At 38.6% G+C, this 23,882-nt stretch overlaps 1 protein-coding gene across 4 annotated transcripts in view; it reads right to left on the bottom strand.

Moving 5' to 3' along the window:
- STN1 (STN1 subunit of CST complex) overlaps nt 1-23,862 on the bottom strand; it is a 46,579-nt gene extending 22,717 nt beyond the window's left edge. Inside the window, exons 1-3 of one of the 4 annotated variants that reach the window (XM_013130399.3) lie at nt 23,725-23,862; nt 7,385-7,527; nt 2,771-2,866 (exon numbers count right to left, since the gene is read on the bottom strand). In XM_013130399.3, coding sequence (XP_012985853.2) covers nt 2,771-2,866; nt 7,385-7,520 — 232 coding nt within the window. In that variant the 5' untranslated portion in view covers nt 7,521-7,527; nt 23,725-23,862. Of the gene's footprint in view, nt 1-2,770; nt 2,867-7,384; nt 7,528-21,012; nt 21,055-23,598; nt 23,654-23,724 lie in introns of those variants that run through there. The other 3 variants (XM_031053876.2, XM_031053877.2, XM_031053878.2) reach the window with 3 other exon arrangements.
- Nucleotides 23,863-23,882: the final 20 nt, after the last annotated feature.

Below are 23,882 nucleotides of genomic sequence, written 5' to 3' on the forward strand. Positions count from 1 at the left end.
TGACCTGTTCTTGACCACACAGAAAATCTGGTAGCAGAGGAAAACTCTGAGGCAAAGTTTTCCTAGTCCACAAATAAAAGCTTTGAGCAAAAAGATGAATAACTCCTCAAGCACAGATGAATGAGAACTCTTGCAATTGTATTCTAATTAGACAGGAGAATGATAATCTATTTTAAATGCACTCAAAGGGTCTACAAGCTTTCGAAAGCTTCCTGTGCTCCCTGTGCCGCCCTTCCTCATCTCTGTGGGTTTAAACTTCTTTTTGTTTTAATGTGGGTTCTTCTGGGGGGGCTGTTTGGGTTTTTTTAGCTCTTACACAAACGATCCAAGGGATACCAATCTCAAAGCTACCTGGTAAATGAGAAAACTGTGTTCCTTTTTATTTCTTCATGACAAAAAGGGTATGGCTCCTGTAGGGCCTGTGTAAACCTAATGAGATCCCGGTGAGATGTTTTTAGTTTGTTTTTAAGGCAAGTACGTTTGGTCTCTCAAAACAGTTCTGGAGAACACGGAAAACCACATGGGACGTTTTGTTTTGGTAAGAAGGAAAGGGAAAAAAACCAAGTCAGAGGTGAGAAAGGTGCACTGGATAAAAAGATGAGCTCGTTCAAAGTTACACTTTAACTGGGTATCTTTCTCCTAATTGATCATTACAATAGCAACAATCAATTACATCAACATGTCAAAATTGGGTTTTACACATGGTTGGGCTTGTTTGTTTGTTTGCTTCTTTAAGCACAGAAAGAGACAATTTACTCTCTTACACTGCTGTTACTTTGTCACCAGTTCAGGCTGTACAGTTTTCAGCACACAGAAAGATTCTCTGGGATTGATTTAAGATCAATCACAGAATCTTAAATCTTTCAATTGATGAAAGATGTAAGATCCTCTTAAAATAAGCAGTGTATATTCTGAAGTAGACAAATAGGAAATGAGGGGGGGGAGATAGTGGCAGTGACACAAAGCGCTTTCAGTTCTCCATCAGAGAAAAATTACAAAGGGGTAATTGCTTTGTAAGTCACTTTTAAGCAGATGGGAAGCAAGCAAGTACTGAGCAGTGTGTAGCCCTTCAACTGACAAAACATCAGCTCTGTGACTCACCAACGAGGGGCTGTTGTACCCAGAGAAGCAAGACGTAACAAGCAGGAAACTCTCTAAGAAGTTACAATTCTATGTGTGGGGAGTCAGCCTGCCTGTGAGGGAGGGCAGCCTGAAAGCTCAAACCAGGAACTGTTGGAACAAAGGGTGGAGTTAGACACGGAAGGACAGCAGGAAGCCAAGCTCACTGAGAGCTGTACTTAGAGGTTCGCTGACCTAACACTAATGCCTTAAGTCCATGACTGCAGGTTCTTTTTGTTTTTATTCCTCCATTTTCTGCCACAATCAAATATTTCCAATAAGTTTATATCTGAGCTAATGCTGAGAGCAGCGTGGGAAACCCTGGCACATAGAATTGTTTTTACCTTGGTCATTTTGATTCAGCCTTCCCCTGTTCTCATGAAGCAATAACTGCTTTTGCATACTAGTACAATGAAAGAATAATAGCTGATGTTCAATTAATATTTCAACACTTCATTATATCCCCACCTCTCAACTTAGGAGCTTGTTTAGCCTGTGCTACTTAAGTGCCTGAGAAACTTGTGCTTCAAAATATTTACTGTCAACTCATTTAGCATAATGGCAGGGTAATAACAAACATCCAGAAATTAGACTTAAAAATAAACTAGAAAATATCCACTCTAAGAAACTTGCAGGGACATTTCTATAGAGCACAGAGCCAACACAAAACAGCTGCACCCAGTGTGGGGTATATTATATGCATTAGCAGACAATGCTACTCTGCAGCAGTATGATGCAACTGCAGGTGTTGTGGGAGCAGGGACCTGATTGTCAACTGTATCTTCACAATACTCCTCAGTTACTGAATTGCTGCTCAGTTTCATAAATAAGGCAACTCCATGACTTGCATCCATCGGGTGGAAACCCATGGCAGAGGAGGACATTGGACAGAGTCCTTCAAGCGCTTCAACAGGAACTATGCATTTAGCTCCCCCTTCCTACTGTGAGATGATCTCCCCCTTCCCTGCTTTTGAAACTTGCCACATCATTCTGCTTTTTATCCAGATGAAAAGGACAGCTGAACAAAATGACAATCAGATGTTTCCACGTTAAAAGAACAGCCTGACTATTAGGAAAAGCAATAGGGAGGAGACAACTTCCAGCTGGTGTTGGTAAGCACTGGTACTATGATGCTCAAGTTAGATTTGTTAAGACTCTTCACACATCTAAATATAAACAAACTCTCAACTGCTATTAAAAGCTGGCTCTAAGATACAACAAAACATACAAAAAGTCAGAAAGGTTCAGAAAAGGAAGAAGTGACTTCTCATTTGCAGGCACTGTTAAATCCATTTATATCTTACCAACAAAACTGCATATATATGTGTGTATATAGGTGTATATAACATATATGTATGTGTGTGAGAGAAAAAATTGTAAGTCCAGTGGCAAAGCAATAACTAAAATTAAGATGTGCTAGATCACCCTGAACAAATCAATTACTGTGTTTTAACTGTTTCTCTGCTTTTGAAGTAGAGATAAATAGTAGCTTCCCTAAATTTGCTAAATAATCTGAGCTGCAAATATGTATCACATTAGGATAAGAGCACAATTGTTTCAAGAACAATGATCAAATAAGGCAACTTTTAAGTTCTAACGGTAACTAAGATTAGAAGGCTGATAAGTGCAAAAAGAAAGAAACTTTTCTTACCTCCATAACTATAAAAGGCATCTCGCTCTTTCCTTTGAACCACTATCCCAACAACATCCACCTGTCTTACTGGATGTCTGTTATAAAAGAATATACCTAGACACAAAACATACTTGATAAGCGTAACTTACTTTCAACATCCTACCCTATACAAAGTCACATTTGCCAGTAAAAAGGCCCATACTTTCTTATATATTTAATGTATCTTGAATTATACAATGCCTAGTCATGTGAAAAATCTCCTGGATTAGTAAGGACTGGGAACACTTGAACAAAGAAATATTAGCTCTACTTAGGATACCAAAAGCTTGTTTTTGTAGAGTGTCAGAACTCTATTAACCTCTTCTTTTCTTGCACATTTGGACCTGCAAAACAGTTTGTTTGCTGCAGTTACTAGGGGTGTTTTAGTTGTTTTGTTGTTTCACTTCAGTTTGGGGTTTTGTTTGTTTGGTTTGGGGTTTAGCATCTTCATCAGGCTTCAGAATAAATAATAGAACACAATGGAAGCAGTCTGAGCTTCTCACAGTGCAGCTGTTCCCGATTAAGGCAGAGCTTCCAAAAGGAAAACTAGCATAATTCTGTCTTTCATTTCAAAAAGGACAGGAGCCATGGGGGGGCAGGGGAAGAGAAACAAGACACTTAGATGGGGGCATACACTATGCAGTCATCGTGGACAGCACCCTGAACTTCAGCTTCTGAAATAACAGCTTCTAAAAACAGCCCTTCGAAGCTATTTTTGTGCATATATAAAGATGACTTAAATTAGAATAACATGTGAAAATGTGTCCAGGAAACAGTGAGGAATCAGTGCTCAGTGGACTTTGACAGCACTGAAGTTGCTACATGCCCTTTGAAGAGAGTGACAAATGTTGTTAAGAAACACCAATGCAAACATTATACACTGACGCTCCACAGTCCACTAGCAGGAGGAGAATAAGGCAATAAGCCCAGATCCTGGGCTGGCTAGTTTTCAGTCAATGTGTTTTGTTCAGTTTTTGAATATTGCTGCTTCACTCAAATAGGCTGGGATGTTCAATAACTGTCTTTAAAAACTAGGCAACTCAAGGGACTAAGAAGGGAACATTTGGCTCCATACACTGTGACAAGTCTTATTCTTACAAAGAGAAACACTGCAGCAAGGGAGTGAGAGAAAAATCAAAACCAAAATCCAAAAATAACTTGGCCTACATAGCTGGCAGCCTTAAATGAGCCTGGAATTAACTTGCTTCACATAAGAAAGACAAAACACGCAAAGTTTCAAAAGAAATCACAGGTGATCAGCCAAGCAGCTCATAAACAGAAGGTCTGTTCATAAAAATCCAGTGCAATGTTTTGAGGATGTGTCTATCACTGTCATCTTAGAGCTGGCTCTAGTAATCGTGCAGTCACTGGTCAGGTCTGGTGTAGCGAATGTTTAGCAGGTCTGCCCACTTTTCTCTCATTCCATTTCCCAGGACAACAATAAAAATTGCTATAGAAACCCTCAATGGAGATGCTCCCAGTGTATATAATTGTTCACTAAACCTTACAAAATCTCTATTATAAAGAAAGGCTGAGCCAGTTTCTGGGTAATTCTGTGGAGTGAGGACACCAAGCTCTTGACTGTGCAAACAAGCAACATATTATTATGCTCATTTCCATCTGTAAGCTGAGTTTTGACAAATGACAGAAACAGATAAAACTGGTTCTCTCCATCCCCATAAATTCACATTGAACTCCACCCTTACTCTTCGAGAAACTACCCAAATTTGGAACATGAAATTATATTTACACTTTTAAAAGTTGTTGGACTTGACTTCAAGGTGTAAATTGTTTCTCCTGCCAGCTTACTTATTCATATTGGTAGCAGTAAAACACATATGAAGCTACTTGCAAGCACCTCCAGTCAAGCTCCTAGTAACCCAGTAAATCACATGTTCATTAATGTGCTGTTACCACAACAGGAACTCACAGCAGTGGTACAGGGGGCTTTAAATGCAGAGCTCTCTAGGGCAAGTTCTGGTCATGTCTTTACCAGCATTACTAAGCACTGAGCTGTTTGCCACTGCTTTAATTATTATTACCTCCTTTTATGCTATTTGTAGCTTCCCTCACTTGTTGACAAGCTGTCATAATGCAGTGCTGCATGATAAGTCTGAGAAAAGCTCATTTCCATTATGTGTTGTAACAGAGTTTGACACCCACTCGCATTTTGTGGCCTCTAAGACAACACAATTGCTGTTTTTATCTGGGAGGTTTTCCAGCCTTCTTGTCACCATTTATAGCAGGAGAATAATTGGCCAGGTTTACTGCTTTCCTCTCCGTAAAGGGATTAGTCATTATGGCATCAAATCCTAATGCTTAAAAATGGAAAGAAAAAGCCTATTAGGTCATTCAGTCCATTTCCTCAGGGTCAATGCAAGACCATTCCGTACAGTAAATTCCTGGCAATCTGTACAGTCAGGATATAAACAATCCCAGTGAAGGGCATCCCACCTTTTTCCTGGGAAGGCTGTTCCATGGTTTGGCAGATGTCATTCTAAGGATGTTTTTCCTGACATTCAGTCTGTGTGTCTTTCCATTCCTCCTAGTTACAAGTCTTTGGTTTGCAATCATTCATTCTTAATTACCATTACTTAATGACTGATTTACAACCAATCATATATTTAGCTTCAGCTGGTCTTTAAAAATCCCATTAAAGGCAGGAAACATCAACAGCAAACACCTATCTGCTTCCTTCCCCAAAAGACTTTTTTCTCTAGTGTTTCTGTTGTGCAAACATTTGTTGCCAATAAATAAGATACGCTGAAAAATGTCTGATTTGGTATATACACAGCACTAGGAGAATGAAAAAAGCTCAGGGTGTTTGTTCTACAAAATATCATTTTATTCTTTAAAGTTTGGTTTAGAAAATGATACAGGATTGCAAGCAAGCTTAGTCGTTCAAAATGTCAGATTCACAGGAAGCAGAGAAAGCCTGCATACACCAACTTTAAAGGCTGATATCTTGACATGACCAAAACCACTTCCTTAGGATCATCTTAGGAGAGAAAAGTAATAACAAAACTGAAAGTTCCTGAAACAGAAGACAACTCACTTAAGTAAAAGAACAGGAAGGGAAGTGAGAAGGGGAATTAAAGGTAAGAAAGAGCAGGATTGTGTGTTCTAGGACTGTTCCTGGTTTTGTGAAACGTTTGTTGATGCTTAAATTCAATTCCTCTGAATACATTTTTGCATGTATATGTAACTAATGTCCAAGACCAAACTACAGTCTTATTTTGCTAACATTGAATTGGTTTGTATTTGTTTGAAAACAATTAAAATGTCTCTAATTGAAGCAGGAACAGGTTTTTACCAGAAGCATTTGCTACACCAGTACTACTATGTGACTGCACACTTTAAAAAGGCCTCTAAGTACTACTCACTCTAGTATAAACATCAACACTTGACTATAGCCTCGTTCTTTCAGTGGATTTATAACAAAAGTATCCTATCATGTTAAATAACAGAGACATATATATATACTGGACTTTTCAGTTTGTGATTCTCATATGTATATAAAAATGATTGCAAGAAGAGCAAAAAAACCCCACTACTTCATTCCTTCAACAATACACTGCTGTTATCCTTGCTATTAAAAAAAAGTAAGTAAGAACAGCAAAACCTACAAGGCAGAGCATATTCAAAGAGCTAGATAGGTATACCTTATCTCTGTGGAGGAAAAGAAAAACCAAACCAAAAAACCCCACAAACTCTGCTTAGGGTTTACTGCCTTTTCTCATCAATTCAAAGTAACTTGGGCTCCTCCCTGATCATCTCACACCTTGTCAAGCTTCAGTTTGTAGTAATGAACCCTTCTATAGCACAAAACTTTCTGAAGTCTATTTAAAGTCTTCGTAGAGGAAACAGAACTTCAAGGTCAGACCCCTGTTGCTTTAGACAACGTACACATGTGGGTGATATTGGCTGAAGACCAGCAGGAAACAGACTGCAAAGCATACGATTTCCAGCAATGGTTAGGAAATTAAAGGTGTGGTGTAAGATTCTGCACAGATGCCAGCATTTACAGTAAGGTTGCTCAAATACATGAAGATGTAAAGTATCTATCATATCTGGAAATTAAGTAGACAAAAACTCAAAACCTGTACCTGTTTTATAATACCTTAACATTCAGAGGAAAAAGCAAAACCACATACACTCAGCCATCAACTCAAGATTTTGCAACAATCAGAAGATGGATAAAATCCTTCTCTAATGTTGTAGAGACAGTGGAAAGATATAACACAGCTGACCAGAAAGGACCAGCATTTTTAGAATTAATGTTATCAGAAAATAACAAGCACTACTATACAGATGAAATACAGAACATCTCTTACATTAAGGTAATGTTGTATCTATCTATCTCTATATGCATATGAGAGGAAGAAAAGCCATTAGAACAAATATTTTATTTTCACATATATTTCACATGCAACCTTTTGTTTCCAGAACTGTTAAAGTTAATAATGTCACTTGGCCTTGGGGCATGGAACATTAGTGGTGTTCATGAAGCATTCTGTAATCCCTCAATAAAGAGCACAACATAAATCAATTAGAACTCTGTGTGCATCATAATCAGCATACGTAAGTACATACCTGGCACTTGTTTAGATTCTCTCATTTCTTTTATATCTTTAATATACAGTCTTGCAAATGCAAAAAACACGGGATCCAACCCCCAGTGCAGAGAAGGTGTCTCTTCTTCCTCATACTTCCTAGACTCTGACTGCATTCAAAACCTGCGAACACAGAAGAACTTGTGACTGTTTTCTGTACAGGTAAGGAGCTGTTCACATGTGTTCTACCTGTATGAAAAATAGCTTGGGATTCCACACACAATAACACAGCAGAGCTGATAACAGACACAGGAGCATATATAATACAATGTTATCTCTGTGTTCCAACATAAAATATTCAAAGTGTCAATACTGAGCAGGATTATGGGATACCAGTTGGCTACTTTCTGCACCCTGGGTTATTTTTTCTCCCTATCATTCTTTTTCCCTTCCTTAAGATATTCTCCTCATTGTTCACCCCGTACTTTACTGCAGTGTGGGGGAGGTTTATTTTCAACTAAACAAAAGCAGCTGGTCTTTCTTTATTTTGGACATACACTCTCAATTAACTTTGTAATTGTTACTTTCCCTTTTTGCCTCTTCACATTTCCCTGTTTAATACCTGCCATCTTCCGCCATTACCAGAGCCAGTGCTCTGCTTATCACAGAGTTGATGTCAGAATCAAAACACAGCAATCAATTCAGGAAGGATCCTTGTAGAGATCTGGAAGCTGAATATACTTTTTATTAGCTTCTCCTGTATGGATAGCTAATAAATTATTTATTAGCTTCTCCTGTGTGGAAAGCTAAAGCTTTCCAGGTCATCCTCAAATGGGTTTCACCCACTTACAGCTATAGGGCAAAGGGGATAAGTGGAGCGATTTTGAGCAGTGCATAACAGGGCTGAGGTATGGCACCTACAGTCTCTTGAGAGGGAACAGCTCCCTGCTAGGAATCAGCCTGTAGGAGACACTTCTAGCTACTGATGTAGAGGAAACATGCCACGAGTAGCATGACAGCATCTTGCTTCTTTGAGAAACAACAGAGCTTGGATTCTGTGCCATTTCTGTTTTCACACTTAAATTTTAATTTGGGGCAGAAAAACAGAGTGTAACACAAAATGCCAAAGTGTTGCTGGCATTTACTCTATGCTGTGAAAAGAACTGCAGATGACAATTATATCCATTTCTAGGGTTTATTTTCTTAAAACACCAAAGGTTAGCCATATTTTTACCTTCCTTAGACCACTCATTTGTTTTGTTAGATGTTGAAAGTATCCAATTTAGTCAATGCCACCAGTGACTCTATCTTCAAGTAACAAACTAGTTTTGTTTACACCTGGATTTATTCTTCACCCTGCTATAGGCAGCTTTTCCAAACCTATCCCTTCTGCACACACAATATCTACTCAAAAAATCTCACCACCCTTTTCTCCCTCACGTCTCCCCAAGAAGCATATTTCTTTCTGCTGCTGAATTGCAGACACTGCTCAGTAGAAATTCATAAATTAAGCTTTAACTGTATGATCTTAATAATGCAAAGCTGCTATTCCTCCATATGGCAGTTCCTCGGTTGCTTGCTATAGTCTATGTCAAATTTAGATCATAAATTTTCCCAAGCAAACACATGGTTTGAACCTGTGTTTTACTTAGCACGCTCGTTTTCATAATTAAATTAGTCTTTCCCATCCCTTTCTTTTTGCTTACAGTCTCTAGTACCAAGCTGCCTGCATTGTCCCTATGCTACTGTGCTTTTATAGCTTCTATTAAAAAATAGTAGCGGAGGAAAGGGAAAATATAGAAGAAAAATAATAAACGTAGCCCAGCAAAACGTGATGGTGAATGAGAAAAGTTCACACACCAGCTGACTAACACACACACTATGGGCAATGAAGGTTAACAGATAATGAACTGGAACATGGAGAAGCTCTACTTGGTCAGAGACATCCACCTCTCACTCAGTCAGGAACTCTTAAGACGTAATTTTGTCCTTAATGGTGCTACAGTCCCCTTTCAGTGGCACTTCTCCCCTGACAGGAAACACTGATACAAGCGCAGACTGTTGTCCAAGATCATCTTTGACACAAAGTACATCTTTTCTACACTGTAACCCGCACCTTACTCTACACAGTTACAAAGTCTCTCATAGCTCAGCACCTGCTTTCCTCTCAGAGACAGATGGCAGGCTGAGCTAAGCAGCCAAAAAGGAAGAATTGGGTAACAAGCCTGTCTAACTTTCTACATCAATACATTGGAGCAAAAAGCAGAAGCCACCCCTGCACATCAGAGGGGAAATCAATGAAGTAGCACCACTGGAGGTTACAAATATCTGCATTTTGCTATTTCAGTAAACAGTTGTCAAACCTGAAATGCCCAAATGTTAACAGATCAATAGCCAGAAGTCCAAACAACACTTCTAGCTATTTAAGCATCTCTTTTAGCTACTAAGATTCTCCCCAGATCTTTAATTTCTTCCCTATCCTGAAAGGTGAAGGATTTCTGCAGTAAAAGGTCTACCTCAGAAATTACTGGGAGCTAAATCTCATTCTGGAGTTTATTCCTAGCTCCCAGGCCTTCTTACAGCTCTTCACTGGAGAAATTTACATCCATCACATTTAACTTCACGTAGAGACTCACTCTGGTTGGTTCAAGGCTGCTACAGACACACCAAATTTAATCTTACAGATCTGGCAGATTCCTTGACAACAAGTAAATCACACCCCCAGCGCTACAAAGAGATCACAAGACTTCTTGAAGCCCACAGGACAAATCTGCTGAAGCCGTGAGTTACAGACTCTCCATCCAGACCAGGCTGCCACAGTGAAATCATACTCCAGCCACTTGCTTTCAGCAATGTCTGACAGACACATGAAGAACATTCTGCAGTGCAGTCTCCCCTTGGTTCTTCATGGTCCCAGCAGCCCTCACAACTGCCACCCAAAACCAAATCCATTTTCTTTCTTGCCTCTCAAGTGGCCAGTTGATAGCTACATCTGAACAGTGACCGACTTAAAGCCAAAAGCTTGTGGCCTGCTGGGAGGAAAAGATGTTTACTGCCTCCTGTGCTGCTTGCCAACACATAATTTTATTAAAAATCCATTCTTCTTGTGGTGTTGTCTTTTTGCTCCTATAGCAAAGGATGTTCAGTCAGAAGTAACCCTTCCCAAAATACCTATTTCCCCGTTAGTTTCCAAGCTTCTTTCAGGCAGATTGATAGTATTAGAAAACATAATTCTCACAAGGCAAATAGAATCATAGAATAGTTCAGGTTGAAAAGGAACTTAAGATCATCTAGTTCCAACCCCCCTGCCATGAGCAAGGACACCACACACCAATCCATGCCAGCCAAAGCTCCATCCAAGCTGAGATAAAACACTTCAAATCCATTTCTCTTTTGCTATATAATAGCATCTTCCCATAAGCTTTTCTGAAGTTGGCACAGGAAGCCTCTGTCCCAGGCAGAGTATTGCAGAGGTTAATTCATTAGTGAGTCATTCTGGCAAAAGTAGAACTTTCCATTATGCTGGAAGTGTTTTCAGCTCTTAACTGGTACCACTGGTGATATGCTATCAGCAGGGAAGATAACAGCTAGGCTGTACAAGGATGATCCAAGGGGCAAAGAGCCAGCACTGAGGTGATGCAGGGCATTATAATCAATGAGAATACAGATAGCTCACAATAGACAATTCTGAGCAGATACTATATTACAAATGTTAAAGGATTAAACTAGCTTTTTCTTAAAGATGGTGAAAAGGCTTAGTGATACAGAATCCTAGCAAAAGGTCACCCTTTCTTCATTTTGTTTTAAATGCAGTGTGATGACTTTACAGTTGCTGTAGTGCAAGGAATGCAGTCCTGCTATAGGAGAAAAAAAAGGCAAGAGAAGCATCTGGTCCATGAGCTCATTAGATAGATGATATCTGTATTCTATTTTAGCTCTTTATAAAGTAACTCCAAAGAAAGGCTACAAAAGCATTATCAAAAACAAAAAAAGAATTAAATTCAGCTATGTGGACCACTTTTTGGGAAAACTATCCTGTTTCAAATCCAGAAAGCTCAAGTTTACACAGTAGTTATCTAAATACAAATAAACAAAAAGCCTCAATTGGAGATTATTCTAGACACTAACCTATTAAAATGAGTCTTTTCACCTACTGCTATCAGTGTTAGCTTTCTGATTGCAGTGAGAATTAAACCAAGCCCATAAGCCTTAGTGTTATCTTGTGAGCTCAGCAAGGTGTTATCCTAAAAAGGAAAGAAGGGAAACCAAGGAAAATTGGCAGCCTTTCCAATAATGCCACCACCCAAATCAAAGCCCTGTCTCTCTTCCCTCTCAAGCAGCCTACCTGGTAGCCTTGTTAGAATAGCTACCTATTTAACACCAGAGTTATTCAACAGAACCAGCCCTGCCCAGTGATTTCTTGGCTCCTATTCCTGTGTTCACCAAGTACCTTTTCAAAAATGGTAAATGACTTAGAATTTGTTTTCTTCCCTTCTCAGTGAAATAGAAAACCCAGAGAACAGTATCTGGTTTAACGTTTCTTGTTGTCTTCTCTCCAGATGTAATTACCAAAACTCATGGAGAAAATTGCCTTAGTTTGAGATGAATCTTTTGGAGCCATGGCAAAGGTATCTTGCCAGCTGTTGTCTGCAACTACTCTGCAAACTGCTACAAAGATTTTAAGGTTCTCTGTAAACCAGAAACAGAGAATATTTATCCACCAATACAGGCAGCTTAAACATTCTACCATGCATTCACTCTTCTCCAAAGACCGCCACAATCATACTGGCACTCATGATTCTATATAGGAAGCAGCTCCTAAGCTGTTAGAGCTGCCAACCCTGTGCATTAAAACAACTTAAAGGCAGCACTGTTTTACTTGAATAAATGAGGCTATAAACTGTGGCTGATAAAGAATTGCTTCATGGGTCAGCCATCCCAGCCACAGAGAAAGCAACTTGTGGACAGAGGAGCAGAGTCAACAGCTGAGTTTTGTACCAACCTCTGTCATCTGAATTGAACTCATGTCTGTTTGAGTCAGCACCCTACATAACAAATGATTATTATTCAATTTTTCATGATCAGCAGAGGCAATTCCAGCACTACACAATTAAAGACACCATTATTTCAAGAAATGTTTTCAATTACCCAAGGCCACATACAACATTTTAAACTAAACCCAAACCAATCTAGTATCTTATTATACAAGTAGATCTTAGTGAGCTGGAAAGTAAAGCCTTTGGTTACAGATAATATAAAGATTCTAACAATGAAGCTCAGTCATAGACTTGTTAAAAAAGAAAGTTGTCCATATCAGTAACAAGATGAAAACCATAACAGAGACCAAAATACATCACTGAAAGATTAAAAAGGCTACTGAAAGAGATGTGCATTGATATCAAATTTACAGCGGTTAGAAAACTACCAAACAGTAAAATAAGGTCAGTTTGGATCCACCTCCTACCTGGTGATTCTGTTAAAAGTCAAAGTAGGGTAAACACTTTCAGTCTTTCCTAATAAACTACCTTCACCTGTTGCTGCTCATGTGAAGTCCTTTGAGTTTAGTTGTTACATGCTGTAACAGTCAGTAAGGGCACTGTGTCTTGTGGGTCTTACATACAAGGCAAGTACAATTTCAGTTAAAAAAAAAAGGCTTTGAAACAAAATTCAGAGAGCTACAGCTCCTCTGAAGTTGCAGCAGTTCCCAGAATGGTGCTTGTACAAGTGTTAACATCTGTCGAATCTCCTGAGATAACAGATGTACCAAAAAGAAAGAATTACATAATTTTTCTTTCAGATATTGCTTGGAACTTTAAACATCTTATGTCCTTTAATTACACTAGATTACAGTACACTTGGAGGAAAGGCAAGGAAAGATGGTGCAGGACAAAAGATCCATCGCCACAAATTTTAGCCAGCAGAGTCCATCATAGAAAGGCACTGCTCACAGTGCCCATAATAATCAGGATATAGGTAGGAGAAAAGAGCCCTGTTTTATCAATAAACTGACACCACTACTGTATAATAGTCTTTCAGTGGAGTTAACATCTCCAGGCCTCAACCTGTAATGTATTTCCATCTCTCTGTTTTTTCCTTTCCACAGCATTGACCAGAAATCCTCCGGACAGGCACATGTGGCTGCAGGACATCAGACAGACTGGCTCCTCTAACATCAACAGTCTTGGAAGGAAAGGGGACAAAGCTGGCACTTCTAGATTGCCTTCTTTGGCACTTCAATCTGTTTTATATGCAAGTTAAACCTTGTAACAAGGCTTTGGCACCCAATTTTCCAAAAGCATGATTCTGGAAAACTAACAAGGAAGTGTGCAATAAAATAAACAGTAGAAGTAGCTCCTCCTCATCCTTGTCCTATGTATTAGTCACAAGATATTTTCCTACACAACAAGAAATCAGCAAACCACGCAAAAGAGCAGTAAACAAACTCTGTATGTTGATTTGCCATGGACAGCTGTAAGCTTACCATGAAAAAGGTTTAGTAGTCACTACTGATATTCAGAAGGCTTCATTTGCTATTTGTATTTAAAGCTATTGGGTAATCATACTGAAGCACCTTCTTCAACTAATTCTCTAACTTGTCTCGACTGAGGGCAGGAGGAAGTCTATGAAGATGATTAATTCTCTGCAAGCTCTTAATCACCCACAGTGCTGCCAGAATAAGCTGAGCTACCGTGAAGACATTCTTTCACTGGGAGAGAGAAGGTTCTCAGTTATCAGCATGAAATAAAACCAAACAAAACTAAAAATAAATTACTTCTTATAAACAATAAGATTGCTGCTTGGAAAAACAGCAGTGTGGAAGCTTTCATAGCAACAGGATTCCAAAAAGGCTCCTGCAAAGGAAAGGTTTTTGACAGGTACATGTAATTTACAGATCCAGCATAAAGGAATATTAACTCATTCAAGTTATCTAACAGCAAAGAGAATAAAACCTAATTCACCTCAGCTGAAGGCAACACAGTTGTCTTTTGTATTTTGGTACATATTATTCACATGAATGTTCATAGAACAATAGAGCATTCCATTACAACTACAGACTTCAAAATAATTAACCTACCATTCAGTCTAGGTGCACAGTTGTGATGAAGTTCTCAAAATATTCCCAGCATGTACCAAAGCATCAGGTTATGACAGACTTGCTGAATGCTCTAAAAAAGATATCATCTACTATCCAAGTAAACCTATTAACTACACCAGACCACTCTGAGGGTGTGTTTGAAACAGTGTCCAAGTAGCAAGGTTGGTAGATACAAAATAATTCAAATCAGAGTAATTTTGAAGTCTCAGATCCAGCTAGGATCATAATATATTTTGTGAGTGTACCTAGAGACTGAGTTTGCTCATTGGGACCTCTTTCAGAACACTGAGACCTAACTGTTACTCTTCTTTGAAAGACCAACACCAACCATGATCATATCCAACCTTTACTCTAGGACTGCCAAGGCCACCACTAAACCATGTCACTAAGGGCCTCATCTACACAATTTTTAAACACTTCCAGGGATGGCGACTCCACCACTGCCCTGGGCAGCCTGTTCCTATACTGGATCACTCTTTTGGTAAAGAACGTTTTCCTAATATCCAATCTAAACCTTCCCTGGTGCAGCTTGAGGATATTATGACAGTAATCTCTTTGTTACTGGGAGAAGTTTGTGGTATCACTCCATGTAAGAATAAAGCTTTTGTTATGCTTTTCTAATGTTCCTAACAAGGGTCCTCTCAACCAGCATTTAGGAGAAGTATCAATAGAGTGGGGGCTTTGTATCAAAAATGGTACAATTCCCAGCCTGCTATTCTCTGTAACTGTGCCTCCTTTCGAAGAATTAGAACTTTTATATCTGAAATCAATCACAGGATTTCTTAGTCACACCCAGGCTGTTCTGACCTACAAACCAAGGAAGTTTCAGAAATGTCAAAGGTATGCAGCTATTTCTTGATTCCTCAAGACAAACTGTTCTGCATAATCCCTTACACTGCATTCTATGAACTTTGAATCATGTCACTAGTTTCTTCTCAGATAAGAAAAGCTGTCTCATCATCCCTTATCTTGAGCCAGTAAACTCTATTAGGACCTCTTAAAAACCCAGAGACTTTGTCCTCTAACTTTTGGGTTAGCAATTTTTGTAATTCTCTAAGGATGTTCTGAAATAATGAAATCTTACAGATGCTCCCTCTGAGATCTGTCCAAATTTCATCACTGAGAGGTGACATAGGACTGATAATGAACAAACCAAGACTGTTCAGGAACACCTGTCCTACACCGTATCTTAATACCTTTCTTCCCCACAAAGCAAAGAAAGCCATAGACTTGTTTGCTAATGATGATTTTTGTCCACCTTTAAAAACTTCTTCTGAAACCAGTAGGAATGCACCAAATGGACATAACACTATTAAGATTATTGAAAGCAAATACCTCACCAGTGACTGTGGCTGCAACTTCTTACATTCCCTATATGAATCAATGTCACAGCTAATACAATAAAATCACTGATATTTCTGACTTCTCGGTATGTAAAAAAAAAAAAACCCAAACAACCTTTTATAAACAGATTTAAATAGATGCTACTCCCTACCTCATGCTTCTGAAAGTAAGTCATTCCTGTACACTGCATAGAATAGTTAGGGTTGGAAATGACCTTAATATCACCTAGTTCCAGCCCCCCTGCCATGGTCAGGAACACCACATACTAAACTATGTCACCCAACACTCTGTTCAACCTGGCCTTGAACACTGCCAGGGAATGAAGCATTCACAACTTCCTTGGGCAACCTGTTCCAGTGCCTCACCACATCCAGAACAACATATTATAGCTCAGCCAGAAGCCACAATAATTTATTTTTCTGATAGGTAACCTGATTTTCTGCTACAGAAAATTCAGTCTACTTAATGGAAGGGGCTTTTTTGGCATAATCCATAAATACCACATGGCACGTAAATATTTTATGGTTATAAAAGGTAGTATTGTGGACTAGATATGAGATTAAATGTCCTTTCTGTCAAAAAAAAAGCCAGATTCCAGGGCACTTGAGACATGTGCATCACATCACAATACTATTTTCTAATAAGCAAGTCCTAGGGCCCAAAGTTTGCTATACTATCTTTGGACACACAATAGCTGTTGTGTGCTTTAACAACTGACACATTATTACAGCTCCACATATTGCTGCTGTACCATGAAGAGATTCTCCATAAAGCCAAATTCTACTTTACAACACATAGTAAACCATTTGTAAACCTCAAAAGTGAGAATTATGCAATAGCTTATAAAAATCAAGGTTAAAAAAAAAGGAACATTACACATACAGAAACTATTTTAAACAAGGCTGTAGTATAAAAACATTTTTTTATTAAAAACTAAGCCGTTTTCTCAGTAAAAATTGTTTATATTTTCAAGTCTAGCTTTGCATTAATAAACAGCTGGTATCTCACATTCCCCTTTTTGTTTGTAGACATGTCTCCAATCCTATCCCACTGCAGTGTCTCTTTTTGGGATATTACTAAAGAATTAGTAGCTTTGAGTGGTATCACTTTGTCAGATTGTCCTTTTTATTCTGTGTGTGAAATGCTGCCTACTTTACTGTATGGTATATTTTTAATAATAGTTGTAGAAGTCATAATAAATGTCCTGCTTATGCTTACCACATAAGCAGGACTGGGTTTGCTGGCTGGCTAACCATAATAAAAACCAGATTTAAAAATAACTCATTTTCATATTACAGAACAAGTTACTCAGTCCCATGATTCCAGAGCCGATCAAGATCACAAGAGAACACAATGTCTATTCTGGAAAAAAAGGTTCCTGGGAAACAGGGTAAGAAAGTCAGGATTTGCTGAAAGAGAGCAGCATTACATGTGGGGTTTTTGTTCAGACTTTTTTTTTTTGTGCCAATATTGACTGAAAACAATACTGAGATGCAAAGCTATCTTTATCCCTTAATAAACTTCTAATCCTAGCTGCTATGTGAACTAATGCAAATTTGAAAGCCACAAACAAAAAGAGCAAATCAGCTCGTGACTGCTATGCAAGAGGAAAAGGTCTAATTACCATCTGGAGGAAAGGCAAACATGGTGAAGCATTTGTAATACATGCTTTCATGTGACTCAACTAAATCTTCTAATAGCCATCAGACAGAGGGGGCTCTGCAAGTCACAAACTTTGCCTTTGGTTCATGTACAGTTTTGAGCAAATAGATTTTGCTTTAAATGAAATATAATCTCAAATTATTAAAATTGTTCGAAAGAATAAAGCAATATAGCTAAGAGGAGTAGTATTTTAATTGTATATTATTTCAAAAGAAATCAGTACTCTGGATAGACTAATAAAAATTTTTTTCCTCTATGTCTTAATGACTATAACAATCTTTCAGAAAACCAAGTCTAACTACTGTACTCAAAAAATGCAGCTGTCCACCAATGCAAGTCAGTATTATCTGAAAATTCCTATAAAGAGTTTTTCAGGTAAATATAAACCAAAGTGTCCATCCTTCTTGTATAATGTTATAATGAAAAAGGACCCAAAGTTGTTACTGCATTAGTCAGTTGACAAATGAAGAGAATCAGCTAAGTTTCAAGTTGATGATTCTTTCCATTAAATCTGAGATTTGCTTCTCAGTCAAGTAGTATAAAACCACAATTTACCCTTCCCATTATATGTAACTCTTTCTGAATATCAGTCTTGAAGGTGGCTTTCTTACAGACCACTTTACAGGCAGACACATTTCTTTTTTGCAATAACTTCAATGAAGTTAACACATTAAAGCTGGAACGTCTTTGACCCGATACATTTCCAAGAAATATTCTGTTACTATCTGTTGAACTATCTGATCCATAGTCAAGATTTCTACATTTATATTACCGCTTTTTCCTCTGACACTTTATTTCAGAAGTTCCATAATAAAACAGCATTGGTTTACTTGGAAATGGTCAAGTAATTTGGTTACTTTTATATTTGCTCTGACATTACTCTCAGAGGCATTGCCTGATATCAGAACTGCACTCCAAGAGCTCTGCTGGCAGTGGTACCCCATAGATAGGAAGAACCATCCCCATCACACGTTTCCAGGACAACTCACCTCACACACTTAAATACTGTGTGATAAAGATAAATATCTAGAACAGGAAAAGGTGACTTGCCCTCTGAAGATACCTTTCCTCACTCACTACTGAAACTGTGAGGCCAATTTAGAACAAACACACAGATTTCTCTGAAGCCAGAATTAGCTCATTCTTATTCCTAACCACTTTAACACTAAGGCTTTTTCTTTTTTTTACCACAAACATCAAGTAATACCCTTATACGTTGAAGCTTCTAAATTCCACGTTTCTATGGCAATTCTTAGATTAACTGGTCCTGCAGTGATGCATTAAAGAAAGAAAAAAAGAAGGAAAACAAAGTCATGTAATGTATTTTTTCCAGGTTATTGATAGGACCCTGACCATTGACTCTGGCTAATGAGATATGGGGAAGCTCTACAGCATCTAACCTCTGGTATTATTTTTTTTCCTGTTTGTGTTATATGACTGAATTATTCCTGTTACTCATATCAGAAAGACTCTTAAAACTTCAAGTACAAAACAGAGTCATTCTTGTTCCTTTATGAAGCCAGCTTTAAGTTCCATATGCAGAACTGAAATACATAATAATAAACTACAGATCTATCAACTGCACATTTAATAGAAAAGCTGTAAGAGTCCTATATTAAATACTGTCTTCCCTCTCAAGGCTTCCAATAATGGGTAACATGACTCAATGCAGTCCTGGAGTAATAGCTGGACTTGATGATCTTAACAGCCTTTTCCAACCTAGCTGATTCTACGATGCTCCTTAGAGGGAAACATACAGCCTTTCAGGGCATTCTCTTACATCATAAAGAAATAAAAAGATCTTTTCAGATCTTTTTTGTATGTCTTTCTTCATCTTGTCATAACCGTAGGTTATTAGCTAATGATACTTCTAGCTCCTCCATACTTACCACCATTTATTAGAGCATTAGGACACAGAAGTCAGGAAGTATAAAATGGTCACACAAAACAGACAAAGTTAAAATGTACACAAAGAAGATGTAAATGTCACAGTAGGAAGGAAAAGAATATCTTTAAGGTCAACATACAAGACTGAAAGACACTTGAAACACCATGTATTTAAAAAAACAGTGAACTGAGGTGCTCCTATTACAGGGCAACGCATCCAGAAACAGTGGAAAAGGAAAGATGACTGATAATGAATAGGAGAAGAGAGAAAACAGTCAGGTATGGGAGAGTCACCAGAAATTTCTCATATAAAGCCTGAAGGACTGAGGGAAGTTAGTAAAGCTGTTATGGCACAAGGTGAAGAAATAGCAGAACTTAATTCCATAAAATCCCAAACTCCAAGGAAAAACGAGTCAGATTCAGAAGGAAGCAAAGCAGTTTTTGGGAATAACTTCAGGTACAGATCATGGACACACAAGGTCTTGGCAAAAAAGACAGGAATGCAAAAAGGTTAAAATGAAACGTAGTGGGTTAAATAGAAGAATCTAGAGAATACAGTGGACTCAGAACTTAAGTAAGTCCTATACACCATAAAACATAAACTTTGGGAACAGAACCAAGTAGAAATGATAAAAATCTATGGAAAAACATCACCATATGATTGGAAAATACCAGGCAAAACACCACATACATCAAGAAAACAGAAGGGACTGCGTTGAATGCCAAAGGTGACAGACAGATTAAGACGGATGAAACAAGAATTATACTTCAGATTTAACCACTAACAAGCCATCTGTGACCTTAGAACAGTTCAATGAACTCAAACATCAGAAAGAAGATTGAAGGAGATCAGTGAAAGCGTGGGTGGACAGGAAGTCAAGGCAACATAAAGATATACCATTAAATATTGATAGAACTGAAGACAGGATGTAGGACGGCAGTCAAAGAGGAATATACGCTGCAAAGACATTTCAAAATAAATCTCTGAAGCAAGTATTTATTTTCAATTAAGAGAAACTGAAGCAGAGCAGTTCAAATGAAACAGAACTTACAGAGGGAGTCAGGAACAGTAACAAGTGTAAGTGATTAAGTCAATGGGAAAGGATGCAGCAGCAAGTGTAAAGGATGCAGCAGCAAGTGTAAAGGAGACTTCTAAATCCCAAAGAGATGAAAAATACTGCAGTGAAGTTACAGCTATTTTAAGACAGTGTATTTGGTGCACAACCAATATAGTTCTTTAACATCTTTACTCTGACATTTTAAGGAAGCGTTGAATTTTCAAGGGGCATTGCATTAAATTCCTGAAGAAGAAATTTTCATATATTTATTACTCACTTTTACTTTTTAAACCTTACCATCTGGAAACATTTACAGTTGTTAAAAACTCAGTCAACCACAGAAAAACAAAAAACTAAACAATCCTCTCCCACAATAAACCCACCACACACACAACCAACCAGGAATCATACAGTCTCCTCCATACCCAAGTCAATGCAAATTGGGAAGGATTTGCTACTAGCACTTAACCTTCACCTTACAGAGTTTATTTTTAGGGTTCAGTGGCAAGCTGTCACTCTAGAGTGAAGGAATAAGGGAAAAATGAGACTGAGCCACTGTTTTCAGATATAAGTTTTTTATCTTAAATTACTTGTTAAAGAAAATAAAACTTAAAAGCAAACCTTTATCACTAGATTAATTGCTCCTTTCTTGTGCAGCCTTTCATCTTGTCTTTTCAACATTATATGAATTAACAGCTCTCTAGAACAGGAAGACTATAAAAGTTTAAAGCAACACATCTGTAAGTACCCGCTAACATTTATTCATTGGTAAGGTGACATTACTGTCCCTGTTCTGCTCTGAGTGAACATTTTTTATCACACATACTCAAAGCAAATTGATACTTATAAAGATACTGTATGTTAACCACGTACAGTCAAAAGTCCATTTATCAACAGAACTGAGAAAAAACTGGGCCCTGGTATCCCATAACTGCCAGCCTTATTAAGACAGCAAGCTCAACTACATTTGTTCACACATAGCTCAAGGAATTTTTTTCTAGATTCGCATTTATTTCCAGTTATTATTACAAACTCTGGTATACACACACTTGCTGCCCTATGACATTAATCCTGAGGCTAAAGAAAAACTAATCCTGCCTAGATACAAGGATTTCATGCTATGGCTTTGGATTCCTTTTTTGACCATCCTCTATTAGTTAGTCATTCCAAACAAACAGTTAAAAATTAGTCACAAAGCATTTTTTATCCAACAGAAAGCAAGTTAAAATCAGAATATTCAATTTAAAAACAAAATTAAAATAAGTATTAAAACCCTAATTTTATTTTAACTTCCATATGAAAGCTGGTGCTGGAGAAACCTTATCAACCACTTCGTTACTAATTCAAACTATCTGCACAAAACTTGGAAATTAATAGGTGCAACCAGCCAGCCAGATCAGAGGAGAATGAAAACCAGATCATTTGGATTGCAGTTGTTTCTTGGTATTACCGTTACACACAAACGGTCTTGGCTTTAACACTCGACAGTTTTACATTTTGTGGCCAAGCTGTCAGTACAAAGGAACCACTAAACTCAAGATCATTTCTGAAAAACAAATGCTGGTATTACAGCAAATCAGGACTGCTATCAGGTTAGCAAGAGAACTTGAAAGGGTCTCTATTAATAAAGTGATAGTACCCTTAAAACTAACTTTATTTAAAGAAATTAACTCATGACACAACACTGTTGGTTCATAAACTTCTTGCGTTAGGGGCCATCTCCTTGTTTTATGGCAGTACTGTGCCCAGCACACTATGTTCCTGTACACTACAAATACTACTCGCACCACTTACTACTCAACATAGAACACCAACATAGTCTTAAAAGGCTTCTACCCCAGCATGCTTCAACTAAAACATTAACACACGATTCAAACTTGAGTTCCAGGGTGCTGCTATGCTCTTAGATCCCTCTTAATTGCCTTTCTAATCTTCATTACTACAAACACCTGTACTATTAGACTACTCCTTTGCTGAAATCCCTTTATTAACTCAGGCCAAGACTTTCTATTTCTCCAAGTCATGCTTCTTTCAAGGAGACTGTTGATTTTGTTATATGATCCCCGTAACTGGTGCATCTCAATCCCTCATTATTATTAGTAAGCTTACACATGGACTACCCTACTCAGCAAACTACTATCAAGCTAATAAAATGGTCTGAGGAATGATAAACAACAGAAGCTTGGCCTTTAGAAGCTTATAATGCAGTTTAAATTAACGGCAAGCGCAAGCATTCAGGTTCATACGAGGATAAAGGATTACATGACTTCCACGGGGTGTCTGTCTCATTATCAGATCTCTCTTAGGTCTCACATCCACTGCCACAACTGCAAGATCAACTTCCTGCCTCCCATCACAACTTAAACTTTGTCTTTAAGATGTCTGCTAGTTGTGCCTTATCCAGGCTACAAGGAACAACTCTTGCTTTTTCATGTGAGGAAATGCCACACATTCAGTGACATATAAACAACACAACTATTAAAATACAATCATACTTCAGGCTGATAAAAGAATCACTTGTGAAAAGGTTGTGAGATAAGGACATTCAATCCTGTCCCACTGATTAAGTCTCCCAAGATACCAAACATGGGCAGCACACGAACATCACACCCTGCTATGACAGAATACTGTGACAAAGTAGTAGGGGTAGCAACAGCAATAACCCACAAACAAAATAAAGTCTTCCAACATTATTCTACCAACATATTCCTCAAAGAAATATTCCCATGCTCAAACCCTCCAGAAGACACCACCAGCCAACAAAACACTTCTGGCCAACTCCCCTACTCAGACCTGGAATCATAGAATAATTTGGAGTGGAAAGAACCTTCAAAGGTCACCTAGTCCAACCCCCTGCAATGAGCAGGGCCATCTTCAACTAGATCGGGTTACGCAGAAACACATCAAGCCTGGCCTTAAAGAAGCAATGTAGAGGAAGAGACACTCTGCTTGTGCTGAAAAGAGGAACTCGGAAGTACTCTGCTAATCCAGAAAAGAAGCTGTCCCGTTACCTATGAAACAACACCCTCTGCCACAGGAGACCTACACGCGACACCTAAGAATAAATAAGAGAGAGGCAGGGTGTCCTTCGGGACTCAACAACTCATCAGAGCAAAAGGCCTCTTTCCCACAGAGCCTCTTCCATCACGGTAACAAGAGAACGAGGAAGTCACCTTCCCCTCCCACACCGCACCCAATTACACATACGCGGCCTATTCCCAAGTTAAAACAGAAGCAACACAAACGGACAAGAGCTCGGCACTCCAAGGACTGCCGCCCAGCTCTGATGAAGGGGACTATCCACCTCCATCTTGGAGCCACGCACCAACTTACCCGCCGGCGGCCTCAGCACGCTCCTATTGGCTTACGCCACCAGGGCCGCGTCACGTGGGCAGCTCAGAGCCCCACCTCTTCCCCACCACCTCTGCGGACACTTAAACGTTGGGGGAGGCGGGAGGGGGGAAACCGCGGCTGTTGGCGCGGCTGGTGCG

Source organism: Melopsittacus undulatus, chromosome 4 (assembly GCF_012275295.1).
Source record: "Melopsittacus undulatus isolate bMelUnd1 chromosome 4, bMelUnd1.mat.Z, whole genome shotgun sequence".
NCBI lineage: Eukaryota > Metazoa > Chordata > Aves > Psittaciformes > Psittaculidae > Melopsittacus > Melopsittacus undulatus.